General features: G+C 43.0%; 1 protein-coding gene across 1 annotated transcript in view; it reads right to left on the reverse strand.

The window, feature by feature from the left end:
- BAZ2A (bromodomain adjacent to zinc finger domain 2A) overlaps positions 1 to 16,486 on the reverse strand; it is a 3,667,728-nt gene that overhangs the window by 1,131,072 nt on the left and 2,520,170 nt on the right. Inside the window, exon 22 of the mRNA XM_044083634.1 lies at positions 2,745 to 3,006. Within this exon, the coding sequence (XP_043939569.1) occupies positions 2,745 to 3,006 (262 nt within the window). The remainder of the gene's footprint in view (positions 1 to 2,744; positions 3,007 to 16,486) is intronic.

Here is a 16,486-nt window from a genome sequence, read left to right on the forward strand (position 1 = left end):
TGCTGGAATACCTGCAGCATGACATCACTTCTTGTCATCTTACTATCCCAGGTGAAAACCCTCATTGCTAGAAACTGCCAGCATTTAGCATGTCCCTGTGAAAAATACATATCCCTCAGATCTTTCCATCTGCTGGAATAAAACACTTACATGACAATGTAGAAGGCTCCCTAGTTTTAGACATCCTGTCTCCTTGCTGCACTGAAACTGAAAGATAACATCTCTTTTGTTTATGTCCCACCCATAAAGTGACTTAACTTCTTGTGTTACAGTTTCCATTGTTAAAAATATATACATCTAAATAGTTACAATAGTGTATAAAAATATCTCTTCAGCACACATGTCTATACAGTATGACATACAGTTCTAATACATCTGTAACACAAGCATAAGAATCATGTTGATTTTCACAAATGCCGTACAACCACTTACAAAATTTCAGATAGCTGGGCTGGCAGTATCTCCTTTTGTTACACCTTACATTACTGAATTGGAGTCAGTGAGCATTCAGGCATGATTTTTACAAACTATAAGACTACCACTTCTGAAATTAAAAAAAAAATATTTAAAAGTTAAGAGCTAATGTCTGATGAAAAGTGACAGCACAGCATGCAACATGGAGGGTAACACACAGAAATCAATGCATGCAGCAAATTATACTCACGTTTTTTTTTTTTTTTACATGACAGGAAACCCTAACCTGAATATCATGGTTCACAGTTTTGGACTAGACACCTCTTTTTTACCTGGACAGCGATATGGCATACACAAGCCTGCTGCAAGGAGTCCCTCATTACTGTTGACAACAGGCATCATTATTCATACCTGGAGTGGAACTGGGAGCTACAGTGAAAGCATAGGTCACTTCACTACCAAACCAGTACATGAGCATGTTATGCAAAATGCAACATGCAATAAACATCCTGTATGCATTAGCTGGATCACACTGAGGGCATCTTCAGACTCATTCTGAATCTGGAATTCAACATTCCAAACACCCTCTTGATGCTGTATGATCTACAGCAGCTCCATTTGGATTTCTTACTGTTGTCATGAGCCCTGATTCCAATGGATATTCAGCATCACCTGAAAGAAAAGAAAAAAAGAAGAGAAAGAGAAGTTTGACCGACAAAACAAGAAAAAGTAGCTTAAAATTCAGCAATACATTTCACTATGAATAACTATTTAAATAAAAAAAAATGAAATAAAAATATTTTTTCCACTTGTCAACAAGATGACCACTGGGGATTCTACTATACAGGAAGAGGCAGAAGAGAGGGCCAGTGTGCCAGATTTGTGGATGGTGTGCATTACCATGATGCTGGGCACCTCCATGCACCACACACTACCTTGGCAATTGATGGAATGGTAGCCCTTCCTCTTGCCATACCGCTCACCTCATGGACCATATGTGGCCCTAACTGCAACATGGTTGCAATTTTTTCCACCAAATAACTCAGGGAAATTCTCACCACATAAAAGTCACCCATAGTCTAAGTTCAGTTCTGAGATGAAATGGCAAATAAATATACTGATCCGCACATGCCAAGTGTACATCCAGGATTTACCAAAGTATCCTTGATTCAGAAGACTGTGAGATACACAACACGTGGTCAGTCTGTACTTGGTTTCAAATATAGTGAGGGCTATACATTGTTTTGTATCTACAGGGATAGGAAGGCCACACATCCCCTAGTGCCCTGTGGGGGCCATGTATACTAAGACTCCTACAATATCCCTGTCCACTCTAAACAGTGAGTTGTTCTCTGGCTATATCTCTGCCTTCATGGCCAGTGAGTGCTGCTGGGTGCAGGCAGTTTTGGCTCAGCTAAGACAAGCAGCTCATACCAACAAATAGCAAGACTAGCAGAAAATGACAGCATCATTGTGGATCGCAAAGTAGATTCCACCTTTTACAATGAATATGCAGACGGAGCAAAAACGAGTGGAACTCTGACTATGGATCCAAATGGGCTGGAGAAGAACTCATTAGCATACACTGTTTTAAGTAATTTCTCATTTGCATTCATTAAAACTTCATTTGCTTAATGTTATTCGGGCCATAGTGAGTTAGCATAAATGGTCTCTCTGAATCACGGCTCTGCTGCTGAAATACATGGACAGTTCAGATAACCTTTATGTATTCACATAATGACTAAGAATACCACCCTATTTCTTTTGCCAATAAAAAACAATTTGCATGATGTGTTCGTGTATTGCAATTTTAAGAGTCTAATTGTTTTGCTAGTATAAAAGTTTGCATTTACCTATTATACATAATCATTTCAGTTAGACAAACTGAGAACTCTTAAATAGTGTAAGATTTTTCCATTAAAATTTCATTTGGTTACTAAAGTGACATACAAATATTGTACCTTTCACATTTAACTGCATATGAAGTATGGAAATGAATGTCACACCCAGAAAAAAATATCAGAGGAATAGCTTGATATAAACTAAACAACATAACACTTAAAGAATTATGCAGAAACATCTCAGTATTTATACAAAATGGTTACCAAAACCTCCAGCAGATGTTCAGTGGTCCATGTGAGGAAAAAAAACATTCACTTTTTCTTTACTAATTCAACTGTGTGCTTAAATATAACCTTAAATCCATAAAGTATCCAGATGAAGTCAATGCCAATTATCAATCATGGCACAACATCAAGAACATACAAATTTTCTGCTTCACTTTATCCTAAAAGAGAAATTAAAGTACATGCAATTGAGAAGTTCCTTACCAACAGGAATTGGGGGGGCTGTGAGCTGTGAAAGGTACTTCTGTTCGATTTGTTTAAACAACCTAGATGAAGGACGACCTCTGCGTCTAGGTAGACCTGCCACAGTGAATCCCAAAAGGACAGAATTTGAGACCACATGGGGATTAGTACTGTGCCCCTTAAAAGAGGTGCTGCAGGTGTGGGGAACTGTCTTGTTGGGCAAAGCAATAGCAGGTAGACTCTTACATCCGGTTAGCCTTCCTTCCACAGTGTGCCTACTTGACTGGAGGAAAAGATAAAAAAAAATAATTAAGAATTAGAATCCAACTGTAACCATACTGTTTTATACATATATGTATCTGGATTGTCTATTGTATACACACACACACACACACACACACACACACACACACACACACACACACACACACACACACACACAGCTAATTAAAAAGTGTTAAATGAAAATAACAGTCTAATCCTTTTATATATAATGCAAAGACTTTAGTAACATTTAAGTAAAGCATAACTATACTAGTTATTGAACTGCATTACTACTAGTATCCCTGCACACAATGCAGTGATTTGTATACATATTCATGTGAAAGCACAGCTATAGTAGTTATCGAATTGTAAATGTTGGTTATGATGTAATCTGAATACAAATATTGGTTTGAACTATCTGGTTTTGTGATGCAGAAAGATGATGTCCTTACTGGGACCCTGGTGATCAGAGTTCAATTAGCGGCCCTGGCACTGGAGAAGCCAGACAGGGAAAGAAAGAGAGAAGTAAAAGGTGGGGTTTTGCTCACCTTATAAAGATGTGGAAGGTCACCTCTCCTCTCATTTCAAAGCACTGGGCCAAATAGGAAGAAGAAGAGGAGGAGGAGCTCCCAGGATTGGAATTACCCTAAAATGAACTCCCATGTTCCTTTATGCACTGCTTAGCCAAGAGGTCTGATAACTATAAGCTGTATATGTCAAAGCAGAAGAGCAAGACAAATTTGCTGCTAATATACCCTACAGATCCCACCACTACTCAACAGTGAAATATTTAAGCTGGACAGAACTACTCCATTACCCAACACCCAAAGCTAGTCATTGCATAATATAGTTTACATCACTCTGAGAAGTGCCCCTCAATGACTCAATCCATTAAGCCATACTCTCCTTTTATGCACTCTGATCTACAAACAAATTACTTCTACCAAGTAAAGTGAACTATACAGCCGATGATTGCTTACACTCCACTCACATCACCAAAGCGTGGAACTATCCTTCTTACTCTGAAACAAATCAATAACTTCAAACTTGAACTAAATCAACAACTCTTAGACTCTTGGCTGTGTTCATGTACAAACCCAGGCCAACACTCCAATCTTCCTCAAACACTCTTTACTGTCCTCCTCTCCCTCCTGCCTATCATATATCTACTTTTCTGGGTTGTAATATGATCTGCTCTCCCATCAACACTTTACAACAGTCATGCATTCCTTCCATGCACTTCCTATCTCAATTTTTTTTTACTTCTCAACACATACGACTACCCACTTTTTCCTCACTCCTGATCATGCTAACTGTACCACATACAACTGCAATCTTTCTCTAAAAAACTGCCTCCACTCTCTTTCCTCAATACTGGCCTTACTAGTTATATATTTCTATATAACAATACATCTCCCATTGCATTTACTTGTTAACACATCACACTTTTACTTCAAAATGTGTATAGAAAGTTTTACCTATACTTTTCCAGGTGTTCTGTTGTTGACTGTTACTATTCGCATCTCACTGCTTACATTTTAATGTTTTGCCTTATTGTAAACATGTTGACTTAAGTTATTTGTGTTGGTTTTGTGTATTTATCTGCTTCATGGAGTCTTTCTCTCCATGCTTTTGCTGAAAAGGTGTACCCACCAGTTAAATTTTCCAGACACAAAGACAAATAGATGAATGAATGAATGAATGAATGAATGAATTAATGAATTAATTAATTAATTAATTAATTAGAAAGCCAACTCCACATGTGGTGGGGGGATCTATACCAAGTGGTGTTGCTAATCAAGTCAATGCGAAGTTCCCACCTTACATGCAAAACAACAAAGAACTGGACCTACCCACAATTTGACAATATGTTTAAATGGAAGCAGGATGGCGGCATGCTGGCTGCTAGTGCTGTCAGTTCTGTGAATCCATTCACCTGTTTCAAGCTTTGTTGTTGGATCTCTCTGGACTGTGTTAACAGCTTTGTTTTTGTGAACTGTACTATTGTATACTGGCTCTGGTTTCTCCTTATTTCTTGGACATTTACCAGACTTGCCTTGCTCACTGGAAACTTTCAATGGTGTGATTGGTGATTGACTGCTGTCGGATCTCTGTGAAGACTTCAGCACATTCAAGTGGGGTTTTACCACTGTTTTTGTTTTTCAGCTTTGCAGGTCCTGGCACTGCTTAGCAGAGACTTTTGTGACCCCTGGCTGTGGGTGTTGCAGTTGAACTTCCATCAAGTTTCTGGCTTGGACATGGTTAAATACATCTGAGTGATGTCTTAGCACATTTTTGTGTGTGTTTCACCAATGTACAATAGACAATCCACTGTATGGCACTATTTTTTATTTTGCTGTCACCGCTGTGCTGGTACTTCTTTGAACTTAGCTTTTAATCTGACAAGCTTGAAAGGTCTTTCAGCATTAGCGGGACATATGTTACTGAATCTTTACAACAACCCTTGCCTTAGTTCTTACTTGAAACTGTCTCATTGCAAGATCAGAGTCACTTTTGATTACTGCCACATTTCCATCAACTTTCAGCACTAGACAACACTGTGTCTCAGATGCTTTATGGAGTTTTATATGGTAATTTCCTTGACTCTGCACCTGACTGAGGTCCTGTAAGCACTGGACTATGTTATATATGGGTTTTTATGTATCCACATTCTTTCCTTGACTATAAATTAGAAGTTATGTCCTTACCATAACGTTCCATGTGGAGTGTTCATCTTGCCTTTGTTCTTACACCTGGGTTCGGAGCCGATCCTCGGCTCCGTGTCGGCCGCTTGCAAGCTCTGCATCGAGAAGAAGCTCGAGACTCCCCTAACTCCCACAATCCCCCTCTGCCTTTACCTCAGATCTAGTTTGCAAGCAAACCAGAAGTCAGAGATAGAGCATATCATGCAAAAACAAACAACATAACTGTACAAGCACTTATCCATATATATATATACAAGATATACATATATATACAACCACTGCAAAAGCAGAAGCCAAATAATCCAGACCAGGCACCAAACTGTACGTTCTTCCTGAGGGTGGGAGGGTGGGAATGTAAGAACAAAGGCGAGATGAACACTCCACATGGAACGTTATGGTAAGGACATAACTTCTAAATGTGAGAGTGTTCGATCTCGCCGTTTGTTCTTACACCTGGGTAGCGTCCCTAGCTCCATGTTCCTGAGGAACTCACGGGAGAACGTTCTTGAGCACAGTGGAACCAAAGGTTGCCCTGTCCCTAGAAACCCTGTCTACTTTGTAATGAGAGATGAATGTATGTGGTTTAGACCAAGTAGCAGCTGCACAAATAGTGTCTAATGGTAGGCGAGCTGCATGAGCCAGGGATGTAGACACTGATCTTGTAGAGTGTCCCTTGGGTTTGACAGGTAAAGTTTGTTTTGAAGAATCATAAACGAATATAATGCAATCAGTTAGCCATTTGGAAAGGGTTCGTTTAGTAACTGCTACACCTTTCCTGCTGTCAGCAAAAGCTACAAAAAGTTGATCAGATTTCCTGTGATCCTTTGTTCTATCCAAGTAAAATCTAAGTTGTCTATGGACATCCAACTTGTGTAACATATACTCCAATTTATTGGAGTGATTTTTGAAAAAGGTAGATAGTTCAATGGATTGATTAATGTTATTAATAGAGCAAACTTTGGGGAGAAAGGATGGATTAGTGCGAAGAGATACTCTGTCAGAGTGAAAGATCAGATAAGGGTGATTAATGGAAAGAGCCTGAAGCTCAGATACTCGCCTAGCGGATGTAATGGCTACCAAGAAGCGGGTCTTCCACGACAAATACTTCAATGAACAAGAGGAGGCTGGCTCAAATGGAGGTAACATCAATTTAGATAATAAAAGGTTTAGATTCCAAGGAGATGTAGGAGTTCTAACTGGTGGTCTAATATGGAAAGATCCTTTTAAAAAGGCCTTACAAAGTCTGTGAGCCATAATAGGTGCCCCACATTCTTCCACATGAAAGTTGGAAATGGCAGCCAATTGCACTCTTAAAGTGGCAGGAGAAGCTCCTTGGTGGAACAATTCTGTTAAAAACTCCAAGATCTTGTTTAACGGAGCTATGACAGGGTCCAAATGCTGTGTATTTGCCCAGAATACAAAACGCTTCCATTTACTAGTGTAGGTCTTAGTAGTGGAAGCTTTATGAGAAGCCACTAGTACATTCTGAACTGCAGGTGAGAGAAGATCAGACCTGGCTAAGAAGGCGGAGCAGCCAAGCTGCTAGACGGAGTGACAAGAGCGAGGGGTGGGGAACCCCTGACGAGTGGGTCAGTAGATCTGGCTCTGGGTCCAGGATCCAGGGTCCCCGAATGCTGTGTGCCAGAAGAAAGGGGAACCAAATTTGACGAGGCCAGAATGGGGCAATGAGGATTATCGTCCTTTGCAGGTTGTTGGCTTTCTGCAGAAACTTTGCAATCAGGGGAAAGGGAGGAAAAGCGTACAGGAGACCCGGGGGCCAATCGTGCACCAGCGCGTCACTGGGGACTTCCCCTGGAGGGGGTAATAGGGCAAGGTAGCTCCTGCATTTGGCGTTCATTGGAGACGCAAAGAGATCGCAGGAAGGCTGGCCCCACTTGCGAAAAATCTTCTTCGCAACTGACTGTTTGAGGGACCACTCGTGAGGCAACAGGATTGCTCGGCTCAGCCTGTCGGCTATGACGTTGGATGACCCCGGGATGTGCGTTGCGATCAGAAAGCGACCCGTGGACTCTGCCCATTGCCAGATTCTCATGGCCTCTCTGCACAGTTGATAAGACTTGGTTCCCCCTTGTTTATGTACCAGACTACAGACATGTTGTCTGTCTGAACTGCAATAGTCCCTAGAGGAAGAAGGGGAGCAAAGTGTTGCAACGCTAGAAACACTGCCCTCAACTCTAGAACATTGATGTGCAGATTGTACTCTAAATTGGTCCATTCGCCTTGGACTGTCTGTCCCTGAAAGATGCCCCCCACCCTATCAGGGAAGCGTCCGTGGTCACCGTAGCTGTCGTGGGTAGCACAAATGGTCTTCCGCTGGAAAGGTTGCAAGTCTGAAGCCACCAGGCTAGGTGCGATTTGCATGTATTTGTGATCAGAATTTCGTGTGTCAGAGGTAGCTGTTGGAACGACCATTGTGCAAACAGTAGCCATTGTAGAACTCTCATGTGCAGTCTTCCCAATGGTATCGCAATGAGAGAAGCTGCCATGAGACCCAAAACCTTCAGAACCAGTTTTGCTGGGGATTTTCTGGATGACAGAAGAAGAGATATGTGGCTTTGTAGTGAGGCTATCCTTTCTGGGGGAAGTCTTAGAATTAAATGATGCGTATCCAATTCTGCTCCTATGAATGAGATATGCTGTGATGGCTGTAGTGAAGATTTTTTGAAATTTACGAAAATTCCGAGATGAACACAAAGCTGTAGTGTGTAATCCCTGGCCTGAATCAGCTGACGCTGGGTGGTGGCAGAAAGGAGCCAGTCGTCCAGATACGGAAACACCTGGAATCCGAGGCGTCTCAGGTGAGACGCCACCACTGCCATGCATTTGGTAAAAACCCTGGGGGCTGAGGTTAGACCAAAGGGCAGGGCTCGAAACTGAAAGTGGCTGGCTCCCAGCCGGAAGCGCAAGTGATCCCTGGAAGCCCTGGCCATTTTGATGTGGTAGTAAGCGTCCTTCAGATCTATTGAGCACATCCAATCATCCTTCTGTAAAAATGGAAGGATCAATTGAAGCGTGACCATTCGGAACTTTTCTTTCTTGACGAAGGTATTGAGATTGCTTAGGTCCAGAATCGGCCTCCAGTCCCCTGTCTTCTTTGGAACTAAAAAGAACCTTGAGTAAGTTCCGAATCCTCTTTGGTCCGCTGGGACTGGTTGGATGACTCTTTTTTTCTAGCAGCTTTGAAATTTCTATAGCTGCAGGGTCTCGCAGATGGGGCGGCACATCTGGGAGTCTTCTCATTGGAATGGGGGGCACTAGGAAGGGTATTCTGTAGCCTCTGGTAACAACGCTTTTTACCCAGTTGTCTGATGTAAGATTTTGCCAGGCCTGAGGGTATAAAGCTAAGCGACCCCCGACTGCCTCCAGAGCAGGACAGTCGGGCCTCCTCTCAGGAGTGCTGGAAAGGTTTTCCAGGGGGTGTATCCCTGTCACCTTGGTTTTGCGGACCCCCTCTGCCACCAGGGCGGCGTCTTCCACCTCTGCCCCCTCCTCTGCCTCTAGAGGGGGCATCATCCTGTGTGCCTGGGAAAGACCCTTGGGGTTTTCGAAACCACATTTTTCCACCGCGTTGCCCTTTGGGGTACGGTCTGGATGGGGTGGAAAAACGGACTCCGACAGCAGACAGAGTCTTTCCCTACTGTTCACACCGGGTAAGGGTCTCCTTTACTTTGGGGCCAAAGAGAGTGGCACCGTCAAATGGGGCGTTAGTAAAGGAAGACTTGAAGGCTTCCGCAAATGAACATAAGCGCATCCAGGATTGTCTACGAAGAGCAATCGCTGAAGCTGCTGCCCTACTCGATCCTTCGGCTGCGTATGAGATCAGCCTCATGGACGAGTTTACAATGGATGTAAGGGTATTGAGATGTGCTGTAACTTTCTCTGAAACAGCAGCATCTGTAGTACCCTGGAGGGTATCCCCCAACTCTTTGACTAGATCCCTCTGTAGTCGTGTGAAGTGGGTCAAATAGTTCAGGGATCGCATAGAAAAAGCCGCTGAACTAAAAATGCGCTTCCCGTACCTGTCCATAGTCCTAGAATCTCTGTTAGGCGGATGGATAGATGAGGAAGATTCCGACATCTCCTTTTTCGTGGCCGCTGCCACCACCATAGCGTCCACTGGAACTCCCTTTGTTAGATAAGCCTTGTCTTGGGGTGCAGTAATATACTTATTAGGCTTTCTAGGGACTGGTTCTACCGTGTCAGGCGTCTCCCACGCCCTTCGAGCAATCAGCTCCATTAACTCATCGAAGGGCGGAGTGACGCAGGAGGAGGAAGGGCGAGCACCAAATGCCTTCAGCAAGACTGACTCATCCTCAGAAGGGGGAAGGGATTGCCAATCACCTCTCTGCTTTAGGATCTCCAAGATGTCAGAAAAAGAGACATCCTCTGAGGGTGACTTTGGGGACCCTTCTGACTCATCCAAGTCAGTGTCCGATGTCAATGATTCTTGTGGAGAATCTAAGTGTCTCCTCTTACACAATCTTTTCCTAGGGACTTCTTCGGGGGGGGGCATCCGAAGAAGCCTCCGAGGAAGAGGGGGAACCCTCCAGGGGTGGCTGAGACACAGGTGCTCGACGCTTAGATGTAGCCGTGGGTGCAGAGGAGGATAACGGTCCTTTAAGGGGAGGAGAAGCTGTTTCTGCTGATGTGGTTGTCTGGGTAGACAACACCTTCCTCATGAGGTCGAAAGCCCCCGGGTCCCGAGTCGAGGTATCTCCCGGTTCCGAAGAAATGGGAAGAATCCCCGAAACAGGCACCGAAGGCATCGACCCCGAGGACGGAACCGAGTCGATCCGAGCCGAGGCCCCGAGAGGGAGCGTCGGAACCGAAACATCGGTCCGACTCTCGATCCTGGAACCAAGGATGGATCTTCGGCTCCGAGACTCCGGTACCGGATCCGACGGAGTCGAGGTGAACGGAGCCGACCGAGAGAAGGACGGTTCTGGCACCGAGGGCTCCACAATCAGCAGATCAGCCTCTTCCGGCTCCGAAGACTGGACAGGTCTCGGAGGAGGAACAGATGGAGATAAGGGAAGGCCTTCAAGTCTCGACACCAATTGAGAGGAGACCGAGATGAGTTTGGATAAGGCCGTATTCTCCATTAACTTCTGCACCACGCGGTCTACATCGGTGTCGGAGAGGGGTCTGGAAGAGCGTCGAAGGAATCGAAGACGGAGCCGACCTCAACAGTGTCGGGGGAGGGAGCTCCGTCACCGGTTCCAAGACTCGAGGCTCAGAAACTGACAACAGTTGAACACTCGGTCCCGAAGTCTGTGGAACCGGTGATCGAACTTTAACTGAAGAGCTCGGAGCCGATGACTTGGGCTCCGATGCCTTCGATTCCTTCGAGGATTTGGATGCCTGGTCTGAAGCATCCAGAGCCTCTTGAAAAGTAGGTTTTAAAAGACCCCTATCCATGAGTTTCCTGCGCCTATCTGTCATGACCCTTCCACTGAAAGAATGACAAATTGAACAGTCTTCTTGCAGATGGAGAGGGCCAAGGCAGTAGACACAGGAACTATGGTTGTCAGTAACTGACATCTTTTGCCCACATTGGCAACGTTTAAACCCAGATTTAGCTTTCTCAGACATCTTAAGTAAAGCTAACAATAAGGAGTAAAAGTCAAGTCCAGTAGGTATGTCCAATCCGGTAATTTTGTCAAATCCAGTAAAAAGAATGTCTATCCGGTAGTCAATCCAGTAAAGGGTGGGGATAGGCCCCGAGGGAAACTCTAATAAAATTTAAAATAACTTTAAACGGAACCGAGAATTCCTCAAAACAGTATCACACACACACACAGTCACTAAATAACTTTTTGGAAAAAAATTATTCTTAAGAAATACAAGAAAAAATATTTAAATCTTAGCTTTAGGTGCTCGAGCTCGATCAAGTGATGCGAACGCTGCAGCGGCAAACTAGATCTGAGGTAAAGGCAGAGGGGGATTGTGGGAGTTAGGTGAGTCTCGAGCTTCTTCTCGATGCAGAGCTTGCAAGCGGCCGACACGGAGCCGAGGATCGGTTCCGAACCCAGGTGTAAGAACAAACGGCGAGATCGAACACTCTCACATTGGCATACCATGGTAAGGTTTGAGCTTTTCATTTCTGGTATGGTCCTACCTTTTACATTAGTCATGGCTGACCTCCACCATATTCTTTCTGTTGAGTTTAGCTGTACGTTATCTGGCTCACTAACAGGGACACTACCTAACTGATTTACTGGATTCTTTACTTGCTAGTGCTCCATTTGTTTTAGTACCTTCCTTGCAATTTTTTTTTATGTACAACAGGTTGTGTTTTACTTGGCTCAGCAGATTTTCGAAAGCTTTGTCTTCAGTTTTTTTTATATTTACTGGTGTATGGGAGCAGACCTTTTTTCTAACTAATCTAATTTTAAGCATGGGCTTTATTTAGTTTGGCCAACATGATCTTCAGTTCAACTTACTACTGAAATCTGTTTTCTTTCATATGATTTGTTTATTTTCAGTTCACTGATGAGTGAGATGTGTTCTCTTTGCTTCAGTTTGGAACAATTATTACTTTGAATTATTATATGTTTCCAGCAGCAGGTAGTGAGTCATATTTTACCTGGCTTTCTAATTTGGTAATATTTGTGATCTTCATTTCTACATACTCATAATATCGGCCACTTTGAAATAATTTATTGTGTTAGTTTAACCAACTGCTTTTATTTAAATACCTTCTTTTGTATGTAGCAGTCTGTATTTTATCTGTCTTGCTACATTAGTGAAGCAAGTAAGTATATCAGCTGTCGTGAAACTGGCTGAAATGTTTCACTTCGGCTACCATGTATATTATATGCCCTGTTGTTTTAATTTACTTAACTTGTTTATTTTTCTGTATTACGATACAGATTTTTTCATGTTAAAAAACAGTTATATACATTACAACAATTTATTTTCCTAAAATTATATCAGTCTATCATTAAGTTACAAAGGAAATGGGCTTAAATTAAAATTTAAGAGACGATCTCCATCATTGCAGGACTAAGCCAGCCAGGGGTCTCAGTGATGGCTCTATAATTGTACATACCAGCAACTGCCCTGACAAACCTAAAAGAACCACTGACAGACCATGTGCATTTAGGGAGATGTGTGTGTGTAACTCAGTCACTCTTCCTGTGGCATCCTAGCATGCATTATAACTTAACACTACATTAGTCCATAACAAAACAAGCACTTTGTTAGACCTTGTGTGTACTAAGGATTTGGTATTTGTTACCAAAACCTGGTTGGATACCATAAGTCCAATTCCTGAAGCTCCAGTTCCCTCAGGCTTTTCTGTTTTACATCACCCTAGGCCAGATCGAGCTACAGGTGTACCATTTTCCATCATTCAGTTTTACCTTTTATTCAAATTATAGTGAAATCAGCTACCTTGTTTGAATATGTCATGAGGCTTGGACCTTCCTTTGGCTGCCTTCTTATCTATTGCTTCCTGGAAGTGTTCAAATTTTCCTGCAAGAGTTCTTATATTTTCTTGTCTCCTCAGTACTGAACCACTTATCAATTTATTGTTGGAGATTTTAATGTCAGGACTGCAGTGGCATCTGTTGCATTTATGTTCTTCCTTCTCATCATGAAGTGTTTTGGGTTTATTCAGGAGGCTACCTCAGCTATTCACTTGCATGACCATAGCATAGCTCTTGTATATCGACTTAGAATACCTATTTTTGACCTACTTGTTGAGTCACCGACTTGGTCAGACCACTCTGCAGTGCAGTTTTTAATTAATGTACCTTAGCATCAGCCTCTAGAGGTTAGTCAGGTCTTTGCAGAAACCTCTATTCAGTATCCCCCGAGACTTGTGTATGTGCTCTTCAAGTATTTACACCTATTCAGGGTGATGACCTTTATCGACTTGTGGATGCCTACAATCAAGTTTTAGGTGAGGCTGTTGACTGGGTCATTTTCAGGCCATGTTTGTCTAGTTTGACAGATTCTTCAAGAGCTTTGGTTTGACCAGGAGAGCAGGATAAAGATTACAGCAGAACAACAATGATCAGGTCTGATAAAGAATAAACTTGCTATAGATAGTAATTTTCTATTTAACTGTTAGAGATGAATCGTAAGAAAGCCATTTGACTTTCAAAACTTATCTCTCAGAAAGCAAATCATCAGTCTGTCCTGTTTATTAGCAAATGGACACTATTGTAAGCTGGAGTGTCTAACTACCTGATGGGTCTTATCCTCTGAGGACTGTAAGCTTGCTGCATGATACTTTATCATTGCCTTTTACCAATCCTACTAGCCTTACAGTTGGTCATCAGGAGTTGTCTAGACAGTCTTATTGGAAAGAGTTTGTCATTCTGGCAATGGTGAACTCTATGTTCTGACCTCCACCATGCATATTACTGTATGATCTTTGAACTCAAGCCCTACTAAGTTTGTGATAGCTTCCTTAGTAGCCATCAGTCCTTTCTTCTGTGAGGCGGTTACCACCTCTCCTAGGAATGGGGTATTTCCATCATACTTAGCCATCCTTAAAAAGGCTGGTTTAGACTCTGCAATCTCAGTAATTATTGACTAATTTCAAACCTTCCCTTTACTGGTAAAGTTTATGAGAAAGTGGTTTATCACCCATTGGAATCTTACTTGAGCAATCATGACATCTGCAATCCATTTCAGTCTTGATTTAGTCAAAGGGACAGCACTAAGATAGCTCTTGTAAGAGTCATTAATGATCTAGTAGTAGCAAGAGTTACCAACATTATTCAGCTTTGGTCCTCCTTACATCAGCTTTTGATCTGGTGGACCATGCTATTTTACTAGACCACTCTGAACAATACTATGGTATCTCTGGTGTTGTTCTGGAATGGTTTGCTTCCTACCTTTCTGGACAAACCCAATGCATGGTGTTAGGGATAACTTGTCTTACTCCCACCCCCTTTGTTTGCTAGGCTCCTCAGGGTCATAGGTTCATAGGTTCATAGGTTCATACTAGGCTATCTGATGGGGAACTATACCCATTATTTTGCTGTGCTCTGTTTTGCAGTGACACTGAGGTAATCCCTGGGGGGGTATATCTTCCTCTCTCCCATTGGTCAAGATTTCTCTTGAACAAGGCCAGTGCTCTGCCTCACATATACCGGGATTTTATTCCACAGCATAGGAGTCTTTGGGTGATGAATCTATCCCTGATCTAGATTTTTGAGGTGAAGCATATTCATCAAATCTGGGTTTGACTGAATAGAGCTGGAGTTCTTTCAGTCGGGCAGCATAGGACAGATGTTTGAGACCCTTTATCCTTTTGGTGAGGAACTTTGTGGCCTCTCCAGCTGCTGCAAGTGTCGGGTCAGATACATTCGAATGGGGCATTGTATTCAATCATTGGTCTGATGGGAGACTATGACCTCCCTTGATCTAGATGAGAATCCCTTCATGATAAGGTGGGCAATGTAGAAGGTCTTCCTAACTACTTTAGCTACATGGGTGTCGAATGACAGACTACTATCAACCTGGGTCCCCAGGTTTTTGGCATTTAACTTTAGGCCATGGCTCTGGCACCAGTTATCCGTTTCTGTGAGACCCTTCTGAAGGATATCTGTGTCAGATGTGTTTTCTACTATGGCCCAGTTTGCAGTCATCTGCAAACTTTGTCAACCATAACCCTCCTGTGTTTGCTTGTACTTGGAAAAGTAGATGCCAAACAAGAGTGGCCCAGGACTGAGCCCTGTGGTACACACCACTTGTGACAGGCTTTGACTGACCATGGCGCCAGCAACTCTGACCCTGTGGGTTCTGTCACTCAGCCAGTTTGCAACCCATCTTGTGATGTATGGGTTAACATTTAAGCTGATGAGTTTTCAATGATACCAGTGGGGTATTGTATCAAAGGCCTTAGCCAGATCGAGGTAGGCTGTATGGACTGCCTTTCCCTCATCAATGGCTTTGGTGACTGTTTGAAAAAAGTCAACCAAGTTTAGAAGGCATGATCTGCCTTTGACAAAGCCAAACTGGGATGGATCCAAAGTCTGCAAATTCCCTATGTCTTTATTTATAGAGTCATTTATGATCCTCTCCATGGCTTTGCAGATAGGCTTTGTCAAGCTAATGGGGTAATTTCCAGGAGGGGGTGGCACACACCTTTGGTGAAAAGTGGGACCACAGTTGCAGTCAGAGGTAAGACTATGATTAAACAGCTGTCCTAGCTGTGGGTTTAATTGACACCATCAGGTCCCATGGATGCTGTGTTTTTGCGAGATGTTTGGGGGCTGCAATCGCTTGAGATAGATATCTCTCCAGTTTGCACTGAACCTGTCAGCCAGTATGTGTGTCTGGTCTGTGAGAGATCATATCTAATCATCAAGAAGGCCTTATGATTGTCTTTTGAGTCTTTTAGCTTTTTTTCTCAAAAAAATTTGCTTTGGATGATTTTTAGAGAGCTCGGTGTCTTACCTTTTAAGGGTTTTTGCCTATCTTGTAGTAGCTTCCCTTTTGTTGTGGTCCTACTGAAGGTCCTCTGCTCCAGGTCCTCTGCTGTTTACTGTTTACTTATCGCTGATATGGGGCATTATCCATATGACAGGCTTGCAATATCACTGATGTGCTGATGACACATACCGCCACCTCATACTCCCTCAGGAGCCTGCTGCTGCTCTCAGTCATTTTGCCCACAACCTGGAACTCATCCACAACTGGATGGTCACTAACAGGCTTAAGCTTAATACTTCAAAGACTGTGACCAAGACAGTGCAAGCTACACTTAGGGGCTCATGACTGTCAACTTTGTCTCCAGATATTTCTAACTGTGGA

This window comes from Protopterus annectens, chromosome 9.part0 (genome assembly GCF_019279795.1).
Source record: "Protopterus annectens isolate FY-2018-M chromosome 9.part0, PAN1.0, whole genome shotgun sequence".
Classification (NCBI taxonomy): Eukaryota; Metazoa; Chordata; order Ceratodontiformes; family Protopteridae; genus Protopterus; species Protopterus annectens.